This window comes from Rattus rattus, chromosome 1 (genome assembly GCF_011064425.1).
Source record: "Rattus rattus isolate New Zealand chromosome 1, Rrattus_CSIRO_v1, whole genome shotgun sequence".
Classification (NCBI taxonomy): Eukaryota; Metazoa; Chordata; class Mammalia; order Rodentia; family Muridae; genus Rattus; species Rattus rattus.
In genome coordinates this window covers 198,108,446-198,124,528 of record NC_046154.1, presented here as the reverse complement: position 1 = coordinate 198,124,528, position 16,083 = coordinate 198,108,446, and the positions used below count along the sequence as shown (strand labels likewise).

Below are 16,083 nucleotides of genomic sequence, written 5' to 3'. Positions count from 1 at the left end.
CCTCACACTCCTGCTACCTCTGTAGAAGTCATTACTAGGTAGAACCAGATTGTTATAAAGTATCAAATATGGGGCCGGCAAAGTAGCTTAGCAGGTAAAGGCATGTTTTCTGTGCAAGCCTGGTGACCTGAGTTTGACCCCTGGAACTCATGCAAAGAACGAGTTATCCTCTGACCTTCCTGTGAACTCCCCAGAATGCTCCCACTTCCGTTCATAATAAATTTCTTAAAAAAAAAAAAATCTAATGAAAAGTAGTTTGAAAGGGGCATTTTACTTAGCTATCTGACCCCTTAAAAAGAACACATCTGTCTTCATTGTTTTAAAATGTATTTTTCATCATCATAGATGTAATCCATTCATTTATAAGCAAATATCGTATTTTGGGTGCTGGGGTTACATAGCGGTCAAGATAATGGTGAGCATTCTCAAGCTTGCAATGCAAAGAATCACATTCAGTATGTCAATAGACATGATATCTTGGTCCAGTAGGCAGCATGATGGCAGTCAGAATCCCAGGATGATCGGAAGGGTAGCGTCATGACAGAGTTGGATCTCAGTCTGTGGCAACCAGAGGATCCTTGCTGAAGGTGACAACAGCTTAGCTGTGATCTGGGGAACGGGTTAGATGTAGGCAGCAGTAAGGATGGGAGGACATCCTCAGAAGAGGCAATCAGCACTCCTGAGGGCTGACTCAGCGGTCACTAGCCCTAGCTGTAAGACCTCCAGCATTCCAGCGTCATGGAGGTGAGAGGAGTAAAAGGAACAGACATAAAAAAAAACTACAGGAGCTTCCAGGGGAGAGAGGGCCGTTCATTCTCTGCTTGGAGTTGTGTTTTATTCCAAGTCTATTGGAGAGCTGTGGGAGCATCCTAAACAAGGAGTTGGTATAATCCCAGTGTTGGAACACTGGGTGTCAGGAAAGCACATAGGAGGCCTGTCAGGATCTCCGGGTAGAATCCTGTTCCATCGAGGATCCATCAGCTGTGTTGTAGAAGGACAAAGCTGGGATCCGGGAGGTTGACGGCACAGATTCAAGGCTTTCCCTTCCTCTGTAGTCGTGTGGATCTTCTCTTGGTCCACAGCTTTAACTATAAAATCAGAATGATGCTATTGTGGACATGAAATGATGTGGAATTCAGGAGAAGACTTCATTAATGCTCAAGCCATCTGTATTTTTATAGAGGGAGAGGGAGGGAAACCAAGAATAAGAATGAAGATCTTAGACTATATAGAATGCATTCTAGAGAATGTAGGATAAGAATGAAAATATATCAGGTCATCATTGGTTTTCTAATCTGGCTGCATGTTCAAATATTCTGTGACGCTGTTTAAATACTCCTATTCCTCCTCCTCCTCCTCCTCCCTACTCCTCCCTCCTCCTCCTACCTCCTTCTTCCTCCTTCTTTTCTCTCCTCCTCCTTCTTCTACCTCCTTCCTCTTCATTACCCCTTCTCCTTTTTTTTTCTTTTTCTTCTTCTTCCTCCTCCTCTGCCTCTTCTTCTTTTTCAAAAATGACAGTCTCTTGGTTGAGGAAGAGAACTGTATTTTTAAGAAGCTCCTTCTCCAATCCTGGCATTTGACACCCAGAGGCCAGATCACCCTTGATGTATTCCATGAGGACCCTCTACTTTCTATGGTTGAAAGTGCACCCAGACCCATCTGACACCATAGAGAGAGGTGGTGGCCAGTTCATGGGTGAAGTCAGGTGTCTTGATAGTCTATAGTTTCTTTTATGCCTTCCTTCAAATCCCTTGATCTGGCCCTTGGAATAAAGAGGATCTCCAATATCTAATATCCTTTCTAATTCATAATTCTATGATTGCTCTTATTTTGTGATTTTTAAATTTGACTTAATTTACTTATTAGGAAAATGAGAGGATATTCTCTATGAGGTAGAGAGGAAAATGTAAATGGGGCTGTCACTGAAGCTTCCCTGAAGTGTTTGTGTGCTTCCTTGCCAATCAGGTCCTGAACACTCTGGAGAGCACACAGCCTAGCTTGTATTTTGCAGAAGACCCTCCCACTTCCTTGAAGTCCTTCAGGTGTCCTTCTCCTCTGTTCTTGGATAATGTTCCAAGTATTCCAGTAGAAGATGATGAAAACCAGAATAACTATCCAGTACCTCCCAAGGAAGCTTTGAGGACAGATAGAGTGACACAGAAAACCCCCTTTGAATGTAGCCAGTCTGAGGTCACCTTTCTGGGCTTGGATCGAAACAAAGGGAACAGGGGAAGTGAAGCTGCTTGCAACATGCCCAGTTCTTCTTGTGAGGAATGCTGGTCCCCAGAGCTTGTGGAAGCATCCCAGGACTTAAGGCCTACTGTGATCAGTTTGGGCTCTTCTTGGGAAGTACCAGGCTATTCTTATGGGAGCAAGCCACTGGAGAAGAGGTGTTCCTCTGGACTCTTTTGCAGTGAGCACGAACAGTCCAAAAGGCAGTGAATTCACCAGAAGATAAAGCACATGTCGCTAAAGGCACCTGAGCAAACAGCGTTACATCACCGTGGAAAGACAGGGGGTCTGAGCTCTGTGAGTAAGGCCAAGGAACCAACAGATGGAGAATTTGAATAGTGCAGATTAGCAGCAAGGACGTTTGTTTCTTCTCCAAACAGAATGTCAAGAGATGTTTTATTCGGGTGACGTCTCTCAGTCAAACCCAAGCTAAATTGGAGCCGATCTGAGTTATCCAAGATTCTGGGTTCTGACTGTCGAAACCTATCAAAGAGTGGCAGGAACTTTAAGTCGCTCTGTCATCATCTGAGTGAGACCTTTGTGTAGATGATCAGAGAACCACCCACATTCCAGAACCAGGTTCTCCTCAAGCCCTCTCCAAGTAAGCAGCCAGTTGTTCACCGAGAGCCAAATGTGATACAGTGCCATTCTTCCTCTGCGCATGCGCCATGCCCTTTATAAAACCGAGGCCTTCAGCCCCACCCTCTTTCTGTTCCATCTTCGCTCAAAGGCAGCCTTTGGGCCTATTGGGAGGCCACCCCAATAAATCTCCCACATGAGGTCTATTGCATGGTGTGATTTAGCATCACTTGGTCCTCAGATCGTTTCCGCAAAAGCTAATGAATAAACACCAACAAAAACTCACCGTCGTTGCCACCAGCACCCAGTCAGTCTTTCTACTAGGGATTGGACGGTCTATTGGCTTCCCATAGTCACAGGAAACGTTGCTCACATGGAAAGGTGTAGGAAATGTCTAATTTGTAAGTGGTGACAGGAGCCTTTTGAAAGAATTGTGATTTTAAGTTGCTTCTCTTTTGTTGATCGCTGGTTAACCCGTCAGTCTGGAAGTGAGCCAAGTCACCCTTGCTACGGCATGTTCTGTATGGAGAGGGAATTCCAGTCCAAAGTCTGCATTTCTGTACTTACATTCTTAGAAGAGTTACCCGCGTTATGCCAATTGTTATAAAAACAATATTAAAAAATTACAGCGTTGTTGTTGTTTTATTCAGTCAGAAACCCGCTACATCCTCAGTAGAATGTGCGAGATTTTAATCAAGTCCTTTTGTGCCCTGGGAAAAGACGTGGTCATAAGAGTTCAGATCACTTTGCAGTCGGCCTTGTTCTGTGCTCCGCTGTAGGTTCTGTGAAGGAGCTCTCCTGCAGGGAGCCTCACTCCCCTCAGCTGCTCCTCCTCACTGGAAGACTCCCAGCATAAATGATCTCTCAGAAGTTTCTGTGTATTTGTTTTGTGTTCATCGCTTCCTGAATTATATCAGAATGGTTCAGGTCACCTAATTTACTGGATTACGAAACCTTGGCTTTCATTTGGTGTTGTTGTGACAAATGACCACAAAGCTAGCAGTGTGATGCAATCGCCTTCTACAACTTTCGAGCTCTGAAGGCTCGAGTGCTCCCCACAGAGGTTCCAGGGAGGAATCTTCCACCTTTCCTCCTGGACTGCTCAGTCTGTAGACTCTTCCAGCACCATCAGAGCAGACAGAGCATATCTCCAGGCTGTACACTCCCCCCTCCTCTTCCCTCTGGCTCCTCCCCACCTTGTTTCCAAGATCTTCCTCTTCTCCTTTCTCTTATTCCTGACACACTGCTTCTTTCAACCTAGTGATTGCATTGGGTCCATTCAAAAAGCTGATGACGTTTTCCTTTTTTCAAGATCCTTAAATTACCATGACTCCCTGTTAGTATCAGAGACCAGCTTTGCAGTTGGCTGCAGATTCCCTTCGAATCCAGTGATGATGGTGACATCACCCATAGGCGATAGGGACCAGTGCGTCTGTTGCCATGGCAATCGCCATGCATTCCCAGCATCCATTTGGTTTACCTCCCACCTTTACCTGCAAATGGTTACGTCACAGCCTAAATAAAAGGCAGACCCTTCCTGACCTTTGCCCCTTCTTCTTTTCTTTCTTTTCCTCCTTTGTCCCTGTCGCCCCCTTTTGTCCCCGTCTCCCACAATAAACCTCTCTCACGTGGAACTGCATTGGCCTGGTGTGGTCTGTCCGGACTTGAGCCGAGATTCTATCACAACACTCCCCATCCCAAACCTCCTTTTCTATTGGGATATGAAATATTTACAGGTTTCTGGCTGGGGAGGGGGGCATGGACTTCTTTGGAGGCCATTACTCCATCACACTTCCTGTGTGTTAGGGGCTACCTCTTCAGGATTTAGCATGAGAGCCTTGGCAGAGCTGATGTTTTCTCATGAATTATGTTCCATGGAGCTGTATCTACAAGTCTACATAATAAAGATCCAACATAGCAAATATTACCAACTAAGTTAGCCAAGTTTTTATGGTCATGGATAGAAATATCATTTCCAGTGGGTTTACAGAGTCTGTCCTTCAGAGGAAATCACCATGCTTTCTTTTTGCCTTGGGAGAGGCAGGATGCATGGGATAATCAGAGACGTTTGGAGTCGAGGTTGAAGAACAGCTTGGAGAAGGAAGTCACTGGAAATCAGAAGCAGGAGAGGAAAACAAAGAAGTTAAAAAACATGGAGTTCCTGTTCTCTGAAGAGGCAGGCAGTGTGGTTAAAACACAAGAAGCTTCAGTCTGATTGACAAGCCTAAGGCAGACCTCTGGAAAACAAGTGGAAGAGTTCGTTCTCACAGGCCAATGGGAACATATCTGGGTGCCCAGATTGCTCAACACTGTTTTCTGTTTTTCCAACTGTCTTGCAAAGTGTGTGTGTGTGTGTGTGTGTGTGTGTGTGTGTGTGTGTGTGTGTGTGTAAAAACATCACTTGTGCCTGGCGGCACAAGTCTGCAATCTGAGCCATCAGGGGACTGAGGCAGGGGGACCACAAAGTTCAAGGATAGCCTGGGCTACAAAGCAAAAAGAAAGCTAGGATTACAGCTCAGTGGTGGAACACTCACCAAGCATGTGCAAGACCCTGCGTTCAACCCCCATTACTCTCCACTTCCCCACAAAAAGCATCAAAAGTCTTCAGCAAGTGACTTGTTTATTACAAGCCATTCTGAGATTGATTTAGCTTACCTCAGAGATACAGCTTGGAAGCAGAACAACTCACGATAGACCATTAAGAATTGTCTATGTTTCTGATTGGTGGTGACACAAACCTTTACTCCTGGCACTCAGGAGGCAGAGACAGGCAGATCACTTGAGGTTCAGGCCAGCCTGGTGTATAAAGTGAGTTCCCCAACATCCAGGGCTATACAGAGAAACCCTATCTCGAAAAACAAAAACCAATAAAACTATAATAAAATAAGAATTGACTATGTTATTAAAGTGACTTCCAATGACTTATTTCTATGCCCACAGAGTGGTGCACCGCTCAGTCCTTCTCAATGAGGTTTCGTTTGCAGTTGGTGGCAGTTGACAAAGAGATCCACAACTGGTCAACCTGTAGAGGACAGGAGGCTGCAGAATGTCCTGCCTTAAATGAGACATTAATATCAGAGCCCTCCTCCTGAGGCTCAGGAATCATGGGGGATTAGGGGAGGATGAAGTTGTAAGGGCCAGAGGTAGTGTTGACCGACTACAGGGAAACAGTAGATCCTGCACACCACAGTACAGCTGTACATACGAACTCATGGCCATGGTCACAGCACACTTAAGAACTTCAAAAGTTCAAGTCAGACAAAATCCCAGCATGGAGGGGTTGTGGTCATGAAGTCCATCCCTAACTGAAGAAATGGTGATGATAAAGAATCTCTGGGAGAGAAGCATCTTTAAGGATGTGACCTACTGGCCAACCAAGCTCGAGGGCAGTCCTCACACCAAAAATATTTGAGCAGCACAAATTGAACTCAATGGATCAAGAAAGGGAGGCTTGGGGGCAAGAAAGAGGACACACTTAGTTGTGTGGGTAGGGAAACTGAGGCTGGGTCTGAGAGGAGTCAGGATAAGAGATAATACTTTCAAAATATTAATTTTGAAATAATAATTTCAAAGATATCGAAATACTTTCTATAAACTTTACAAAAACTAATAAAAAATATCCTGAGAAAGAATTGACTATGTCAAGCTGCTTTTAACGTCTCACCTAGCAGTAGAGTTCCTGAATAGATTCATGGCCCATCTCCTGGATATTTTCAGAGACAAAAGTCAGCAACTTGAAATATGGAGAGTGGGCTGCAGACACTGATCATTTTTTTGTGACTAAGCGGTGGTTGATTTAGACAGAACCTTTTCCAGATCTCCTCTGCTTTCAGGTCTACTCTTCAAAGGGTTACTTACAGCTGAGGAAAAAGATCTTTGGGGAGATCCATTTTCCAACACAGAGTACCCATTCCTCTGCTTTTTCTCCACTATCTGTTCTTAGTGGACATACAGATTTTAACCGCTGAATTTAGTAGACTCTGGGCTGAAGTTATCAATGAGGGGCAGGGGGCAGCTTGCAAGAGTGAAGAGAAGCTGGGAGGAAGTACTGTGTGCAGCAGGTAGAGATGGGGTGTGGAACAGTGCCGATGAGGCCAGTGGTGCATTAATTATAAAGGGAAATGCGAGCTAATCCCCAGGGAAAGGTAACCACATATAAGGAGTCCTGACTGGAGGGGCTGCTTCGTGGACATAAATAAGTTACATAGTGTGTAAATGTGATCAAAACAGCTGCTAGCCAAAGGAGACATTGTTTCTAGTTGTAGAGAGTATAACGCAGACACAGATTATGCTGTTTCTGTAGCAAATGAATGTACCAAAGTTACTTTGTATTTCTTAGAAGGGAAAAGCCCGTGATACCAACTGCACCATCAAGGCAAAGGTCCTGAGAGAGGAGTTAGGGAAATGCAATCCAGAAATGCCATGTAAATGGAACCAAATCCAAATGGCACATTGATGCACAGAATAAATAAATAAATAGTCTCTGGTTATCTCACTACTGGTGATAATTTCCTGTCATTCTGCAAGTGGACAGCTAATTATTTAGTAGGACTGCCAGCTTGTCAGACGCTGAATCTTGTCTTATTTCTCTTTTAAGATTAAAAAAAAAAAGAGTCATACTAACTTTAGCCTAGGGTAAATATTAATCTCTGACCTTTTACCGTTTCTATTTTACATAGCCTTCAGAAAAATATAAGATTGCAGCAGGGTGTGGGTAAGAAGCCAATATGCCTGTTTATATCAATTCCCGGCTGACAGGGCTAAGGCTTTGATGGAGACAGGAGGCAGAGCAATCGCTGACATTTTCATCATGCATTTGTCTAGCACTTGGAAGACAGGAAAATAATTTATGTGTTTACTCACAGCCTGTACTGGCTGTTAAAATGCATTTACCTAATGAAAAAAATAACCGCTGAATTTTAGAAGAGCTCGCTGGCACTGCCCCATCTTTCTCTCTACCTCACATCCTGGCACTATCATTTGGGTGTCAGTAATCATTTGAATGAGCTGAGCAGTGCCATTCATTGTTCCCTAGGGAAAAGTCTCATTGAGGACCCACAATCCCTTTCGAGTCCCTCCTATTCTAAGTTTTCCTTTGCCTGAATTGAGGTTTGCACCTGTCTGGATTAGTGCCTGGCCTTTCAAGGAAAGAGTACACCTGCTCAGTATTTCGAACAGGAAATTAAGATTAGAAATTAGTTATTAAAGTGGTAAAATAACTAGAATGGGAAAGAATGAGGATATGAACTTAGCTGGAGATTATCGACACCTATAGAGTTTATCGACACCTATAGCCATTTCCACTTTTAGGGATGAAAGGAAACAGGCAGACCTAAGAGCTTGGGGGCTGCTGTGTTGCTGACCGCCAACTGCTGATGCTTCTGGACGTTTCTGCTGAGGAGGAAGAAAGAACTGCCCACTCTTTCTGCCCCTACCGTCACTGTTAGGGCTCAGTTAGAAGCAGAAAAAAAAAAAAAAAAAAAAAGACAACTTCATCTCTTCCATGGTCTTAAGGAGAAGCCGGCTGTCAAGTTCATGGAGGAAATAGAATTCTTCCCTAAAGTACAAAAGAAAGCAGGGACAGGAAATGAGCAGAAGTGATCGGAGTCAAAGTGTCACATCCTGACCCCTGGGAAAAGACCATAGACAATTCAATTATAATTAAGGGATTTATTGATTAGCTGCTAGCAGGATGACAGTCTTAAAGCTGAATCTCAGATAGGTTGTGAAGGAAGGAGTGGGAAAGGGCTTTTTAAAGGCAAAAAAACACAAGAAGACCTTCGCTATCTATGGAAGCAAGTAAAACCTGGTCTGTCCCATCATGTTAGTGGTCAAGGAGACCCCAAATAACTCTTAGGTATCCATATAAGCAAGTTACAGAAGCACCAAAAAAAAAAAAAAAAAGCAGTTAGTCATATTGTAGCAAGCAGATGGTCACGTTGTACATTTCAGGGTGGGGACCACTGGGTCAGGTTACTGGGAACTTACCTTCCAGGGACTGGAGTCAGAGACAAATGGCTGATGGGTATCAAGATGGCTACCTAGCATAAACTGATGCTCCTTTAGTCATCACGTTCCCCACTGGCTCTAGATCATATGGAACAAATATCGATGAATATTTATGTGCATAGACTGTGTCTTAGGGTTTTATTGCTGTGAAGAGACAGCATGACCCTGACAACTTATAAAGGAAAACATCCAATTGGGTTAGCTTACAGCTCAGAGGTTCAGTCCTTTATCCTCATGGAGGAAGCGTGGTGCCATTCAGGCAGACATGGTGCCGGAGAAGGAGCTGAGAGTTCTACATCTTGATCCGAAGGTAGCAGGAAGTGAACTGAGATGCACTTCCTCCCAACAATGCCATGCTTCCCAATAGTGCCTCTCCCTACCAGCCTAGGGGAGCCACTTACATTCAGACTGCTGCAGGCTGGAATTCAGAAGTAATTCTAATGCCAGTAAAGGAAGGAACGTGCTGGCAAGAGTGGGCAAGTGGGAGAAGAGCAAGAGCTTCCTCTTCCATGTCCTTTGCATAGGCTGCCAGCAGAAGGTGTGGCCTGGCTATAAGGGGCGTGTCTTCCCACCTAGAATGAACCAATCAAGAGAAGCTCTCACAGATATACACAATAGCTTGGGTTTTGGCTAATTCCTGATGTAACAAAGTTGACAACCAAGAACGGCCATCACATGGCCCAACAGACAACTGTAACCTGTTAATTATTCATCTGTTCGTGTCCACCATGTATTTAAATGTACAGTGAAGAAATAAAGTTTCATAGATGTGAGAAACAAAGTTGTAAAAACAAGGTTTTGAGAAATACATTTGGTGGTCAGGATGCCTATGACAAACTTGTGACCTTTCTGAGAGACACATCTGACGTCAGGATGCCCAGTGATATGATAAAGTTTTGGTGATCAAGATTCTGACTAAGCTAATTAAGCAATAACAACTGTTCTCGGAAAGACCCCCCTCGGAAAGTTCCGGAGAACAACCACAAGATATCATCCTGACCCTGCCCGACCGCCCAGTTCACCCCCCCCCAAAGGTCGTGCCAACTTAGCCCTTTCCCAGTCATTCTCTAAGGCCAGGTATAGGGCTGGATGAGGAAAGTGACTAATTGAGCCAAGAACAGCCCCTTGAGCAGGCCAGCCAATACCTGTTGCTGAAGTCTGCCCTCTATAATGAATAAAAGTTGTGTGCTTTTTGGGTTCGGGTTGCCTCTCCCTGCGTGGATGAGCAACCCCACGTACATGGATTAAAAACCTTTTACTCTCATGCTATTGCAGCGGTCACTTTGTCAATCTGTGCTCTGTGGGTGGCACTCCTGAGGTAAGGCCACTATGGGGTCTTACAACAACAGGAGGGTTGTAGTATTATGCAAACATTCTTTGAATGAGGAAGAGACTGGCATTCTCTTAAAATAGGTGACAGGGGACTGGAGAGAGGGCTCAGTGGACAAAACCTTTGCAAGCCTGAAGACTGGAGTGTTGGTAAAATGCTGGAAAACCATGCTAATCTCTCTATATCCAACTGGAAGGCCAAGACAGGAGGACTCTAGGTAAGCACATCAAATCAGGGACATGGGGGTTCAGCAAAAGAACTGCTTAGTAAATAAAGAGAGCATCAAGAGAGACACCCCATATCAAACTCTGATCTCAATATACATGTATAATGTACATACACCCATGTATGAGTGTGGGACTGTGAAAGGCACCCTGGTTTCTGGTTGAGCTAAGGCTAGACAACCCGGTGACCCTAAAGGGACAGTAGGCATTTTGCCTGACTCCCGGGAAACCAGGCCCCCATCATTAGCCACAGCCCTCCATAGATTTGTGGCCACCAGTCATGTAAGGGCAATGCCCCTCCACAGGTAGAGGACATAACCACAGGTCATGTAGGCTCAAGACAGATCTTAGCCAATAACCTTTCCTTCCTAGACACTCCTCCCTGCAAAAGGTATTTAATCTCAGGCCCACCCAGAGAAGTGGGATACAGTTTTACTCATCTGCCTTCCACCACGACAATAAATGTCTTAAAGCCATGGACTGTCTCTTTTCATTGGGATCCACCATGGGGAGCCACAGAGAAGGCCTTTGCCTACAGAACCACCTTCTAATCTCCCATAGAAGGCCTCCCTGAACTCCCAGCTATGGCGGCCACCAAGCCCAAGTTAAACGAAGCCTGCCACCATCAAGCCACCTCGTGGAACCAGCCAGACCTTCCCATCTTTTCTCCCTCAGCCCCAGGCTAGGTCCAGCCCACGGGTCCTCAGTTCGTTCTCAGCTTTTCCATGGCATCCCAGCAGAGTCTGGGTGTCCAAGAGCCTGAGAACCAGATGGCCCTGGACTTCTTGCAGGCCTGGGAACCCCTGAGCCAGCTCTGGCTGTCCCGAACCTCAGATTACACTTCCCTACCCCCAGAGCAGTGTCCTGGGGCTACCCTACAGTCTGGCAACTGCATGGGGTAAGTGAGGTCAACTTCCTACATCTTGCCTCCCTGAGTGGCCATGCCCTGTGGCAGAGCAGACATGGGACCCACATAAACCTACATATGTATGCACACATATACATGCACATATACTGTACACACACACACACACATACACACACACACACACGCAATGTACATATTCCCGTGTATGAAAACACACATAAATGAAACATACTGTGTGTGTTAACATAAATTCTCATTAGTCATAATGAGTGCATGGAGAGCTCATAAGCAACACCCACAGAGCAAACTTGAGCCTCGGGACCACAGGTAAGACCAACTTTTCTGCTGCAAGTGACCTGCCTGGTGAACTCAAGACACAGGCCCACAGGAACAACTGAAGACCCGTAGAGAGGAACAGCTGAAACCTAGAGAGGAAAACTACTGCCGAAAGCAGAACACTCTGTCCCCATAACTGGCTGAAACAGGAAAACAGGTCTACAGCACTCCCTGACACACAGGCTTATAGGACAGTCTAGCCACTGTCAGAAATAGCAGAACAAAAGTAACACTAGAGATAATCTGATGGCGAGAGCAAGCACAGGAACCCAAGCAACAGAAACCAAGACTACATGGCATCATGGAACCCCAATTCTCCCACCAAAACAAACATGGAATATCCAAACACACCAGAAAAGCAAGATCTAGTTTCAAAATCATATTTGATCATTATGCTGGAGGACTTCAAGAAAGGCGTGATGAAAGAAACTCCTTAGAAAGCTACAGGAAAACATTAACATAAATAAACAAGTAGAAGCCTACAGAGAGGTCACAAAAATCCCTGAAAAATTCCAGGAAAACACAATCAAACAGTTGAAGGAATTAAAAATGGAAATAGAAGCAATCAAGAAAAGAACACATGGAAACAACCCTGGATATAGAAAACCAAAAGAAGAGACAAGGCTGTGATACAAGCTTCACCAACAGAATACAAGAGATGGAAGAGAATCTCAGGGCAGAAGATTCCATAGAAATCATTGACTCAACTGTCAAAAGATAATGTAAGCGGAAAAAGCTACTGGTCCAAAACATACAGGAAATCAGGACTCAATGAGGAAGATCAAACCTAAGGATAATAGGTATAGAAAAGTGAAGACTCCCAGCTCAAAGGACCAGTAAATATCTTCAACAAAATCATAGAAGAAAACTTCCCTAACCTAAAAGAGATACCCCCATAGGCATACAAAAGCCTACAGAACTCCAAATAAGATTGGACCAGAAAAAAAACACCTCCGTCACATAATAGTCAAAACACCAACACAAAATAAAGAAAAAAGAATATTAAAAGCAGTAAGGAAAATGGTCAAGTAACATATAAAGGCAGACCTATCAGAATCACACCAGTCTTTTCGCCAGAAACTATGAAGGCCAGAAGATCCTGGACTGATGTCATACAGACCCTAAGAGAACACAAATGCCAGCTCAGGTTACTGTATCCTGCAAAACTCTCAATTAACATAGATGGAAAACAAGATATTCCATGTAAAACCAAATTTACAATATCTTTCTACAAATCCCAGCACTACAAAAGGATAATAAATGGTAAAGCCCAACATAAGGCAAGCTATACCCTAGAAGAAGCAAGAAACTAATAATCTTGGCAACAAAACAAAGAGAAAAAAAGCACACAAACATAACCTCACATCCAAATATGAATATAACAGGAAGCAATAATCACTATTCATAATATCTCTCAACATCAATGGCCTCAACTCCCCAATAAAAAGACATAGATTAACAAACTGGATACATAGCGAGGACCCTGCATTCTGCCTACAGGAAACACACCTCAGAGACAAAGACAGACACTACCTCAGAGTGAAGGCCGGAAAAAAACTTTCCAAGCAAATGGTCGGAAGAAGGAAGCAGAAGTCGCCATTCTAATATCAAATAAAATCAATTTTCAACTAAAAGTCATCAAAAAAGATAAGGAAGGACACTTCATATTCATCAAAGGAAAAATCACCAAGATGAACTCTCAATCCTAAATATCTATACCCCAAATACAAAAGGGCACCTACATACGTAAAAAACTAAACCTTACTAAAGCTCAAAACACATTGCACCTCACACAATAATAGTAGGAGATTTCAACACCCCACTCTCATCAATGGACAGATCATGGAAACAGAAATTAAACAGAGATGTAGACAGACTAAGAGAAGTCATGAGCCAAATGGACTTAACAGATATTTATAGAACATTCTATCCTAAAGCAAAGGATATACCTTCTTCTCAGCTCCTCATGGTACTTTCTCCAAAATTGACCAATATATAATTGGTCAAAAACAGGCCCTCAACAGGTACAGAAAGATAAAATAATCCCATCGTGCTATCGGACCACCCTGACCCTAAACTGGTCTTCAATAACAATAAAGGGAAGAATGCCACATATCGTGGAAATTGAACAATACTCTACTCAATGATAACCTGGTCAAGGAAGAAATAAAGAAAGAAATTAAAGACTTCTTAGAATTTAATGAAAATGAAGGTACAACATACCCAAACTTATGGGACACAATGAAAGCTGTGCTAAGAGGAAAACTCATAGCGCTGAGTGCCTGCAGAAAGAAACAGGAAAGAGCATATGTCAGCAGCTTGACAGCACACCTAAAAGCTCTAGAACAAAAAGAAGCAAATACACCCAGGAGGAGTAGAAGGCAGGAAATAATCAAACTCAGAGCTGAAATCAACCAAGTAGAAACAAAAAGAACCATGAAAAGAATCAACAGAACCAAAAGTTGGTTCTTTGAGAAAATCAACAAGATAGATAAACCCTTAGCCAGACTAGCGAGAGGACACAGAGAAGTGTGTCCAAATTAACAAAATCAGAAATGAAAAGGAGACATAACTACAGATTCAGAGGAAATTAAAAAAAATCATCGAATCTTACTATAAGCCTATATTCAACAAAACTTGAAAATCTGCAGGAAATGGACAATTTCTGAACAGATACCAGGTACCAAAGTTAAATCAGGAACAGATAAACCAGTTAAACAACCCCTAACTCCTAAAAATAAAGCAGTCATTAAAGGTCTCCCAACCAAAAGAGCCCAGGTCCAGACAGGTTTAGTGCAGAATTCTATCAGACCTTCATAGAAGACCTCATACCAATATCCAAACTATTCACAAAAATTGAAACAGATGGAGCACTGCAATTCCTTCTATGACCCACAATTACTCTTATACCTAAACCACACAAAAGACCAACAAAGAAAAGAACTTCAGACCAATTTCCCTTATGAATATCGGCGCTTAAAATACTCAATAAAATTCTGGCAAACCCAGATCAAGAGCACATCAAAACAATCATCCACCATGATCAAATGGAAACTTCATCCCAGGCATGCAGGGATGGTTTAATATCTGGAAAACCATCAATGATCCATTATATAAACAAACTGAAGAACAAACCACATGATCATTTCATTAGATGCTGAGAAAGCATTTGACAAAATTCAACACCTTCATGATAAAAGTCCTGGAAAGAATAGGAATTCAAGGCCCATACCTAAACATAGTAAAAAAGCCATATACAACAAACCAGTGGCTAACATTAAACTAAATGGAGAAACTTGAAGCAATCCACTAAAATCAGGGACTAGACAAAAGGCTGCCCACTCTCTCCTACTTATTCAATATAGTTCTTGAAGTTCTAGCCAGAGCAATCAGACAACAAAAAGGAGGTCAAGGGGATACAGATCGGAAAGAAGAAGTCAAAAATATCACTATTTGCAGATGATATGATAGTATATTTAAGTGATCCCAAAAAAAAGTTCCACAGAGAACTACTAAAGCTGATAAACAACTTCAACAAAGTGGCTGGGTATAAAATTAACTCAAATAAATCAGTAGCCTTCCTCTACACAAAAAGAAACAAACCGAGAAAGAAATTAGGAAGCGACACCCCTTCATAATAGACCCCAAATAATATAAAGTACCTCGGTTTGACTTTAACCAAGCAAGTAAAAGATCTGTACAACAAGAACTTCAAGACTCTGAAAAAAGAAATTGAAGAAGACCTCAGAAGATGGAAAGATCTCCCATGCTCATGGATTGGCAGGATTAATATAGTAAAAATGGCCATTTTACCAAAAGCGATCTACAGATTCAATGCAATCCCCATCAAAATACCAATCCAATTCTTCAGAGAGTTAGACAGAACAATTTTGCAAATTCATCTGGAATAACAAAAAACCCAGGATAGCTAAAACTATCCTCAACAATAAAAAAAGGACTTCAGGGGAATCACTATCCTGAACTCAAGCAGTATTACAGAGCAATAGTGATAAAAACTGCATGGTATTGGTACAGAGACAGACAGATAGACCAATGGAATAAATTGAAGACCCAGAAATGAACCCACACACCTATGAGTCACTTGATTTTTTGACAAAGAGCCAAAACCATCCAATGGAAAAAAATAGCATTTTCAGCAAATGGTGCTGGTTCAACTGGAGGTCAACATGTAGAAGAATGCAGATCGATCCATACTTATCACCCTGTACAAAGCTTAAGTCCAAGTGGATCAAGGACCTCCACATCAAACCAGACACACTCAAACTAATAGAAGAAAAACTAGGGAAGCATCTGGAACACATGGGCACTGGAAAAAATTTCCTGAACAAAACACCAATGGCTTATGCTCTAAGATCAAGAATCGACAAATGGGATCTCTTAAAACTACAAAGCTTCTGTAAGGCAAAGGACACTGTGGTTAGGACAAAACGGCAACCAACAGATTGGGAAAGGATCTTTACCAATCCTACAACAGATAGAGGCCT

At 43.0% G+C, this 16,083-nt stretch overlaps 1 protein-coding gene across 1 annotated transcript in view; it reads left to right on the top strand.

Annotated features, from left to right (window-relative positions):
- Positions 1–3,428, top strand: part of Irak3 (interleukin 1 receptor associated kinase 3) — a 58,938-nt gene extending 55,510 nt beyond the window's left edge. Inside the window, exon 12 of the mRNA XM_032912994.1 lies at positions 1,966–3,428. Coding sequence (XP_032768885.1) covers positions 1,966–2,442 — 477 coding nt within the window. The 3' untranslated portion in view covers positions 2,443–3,428. The remainder of the gene's footprint in view (positions 1–1,965) is intronic.
- The last annotated feature ends 12,655 nt before the right edge of the window (positions 3,429–16,083 follow it).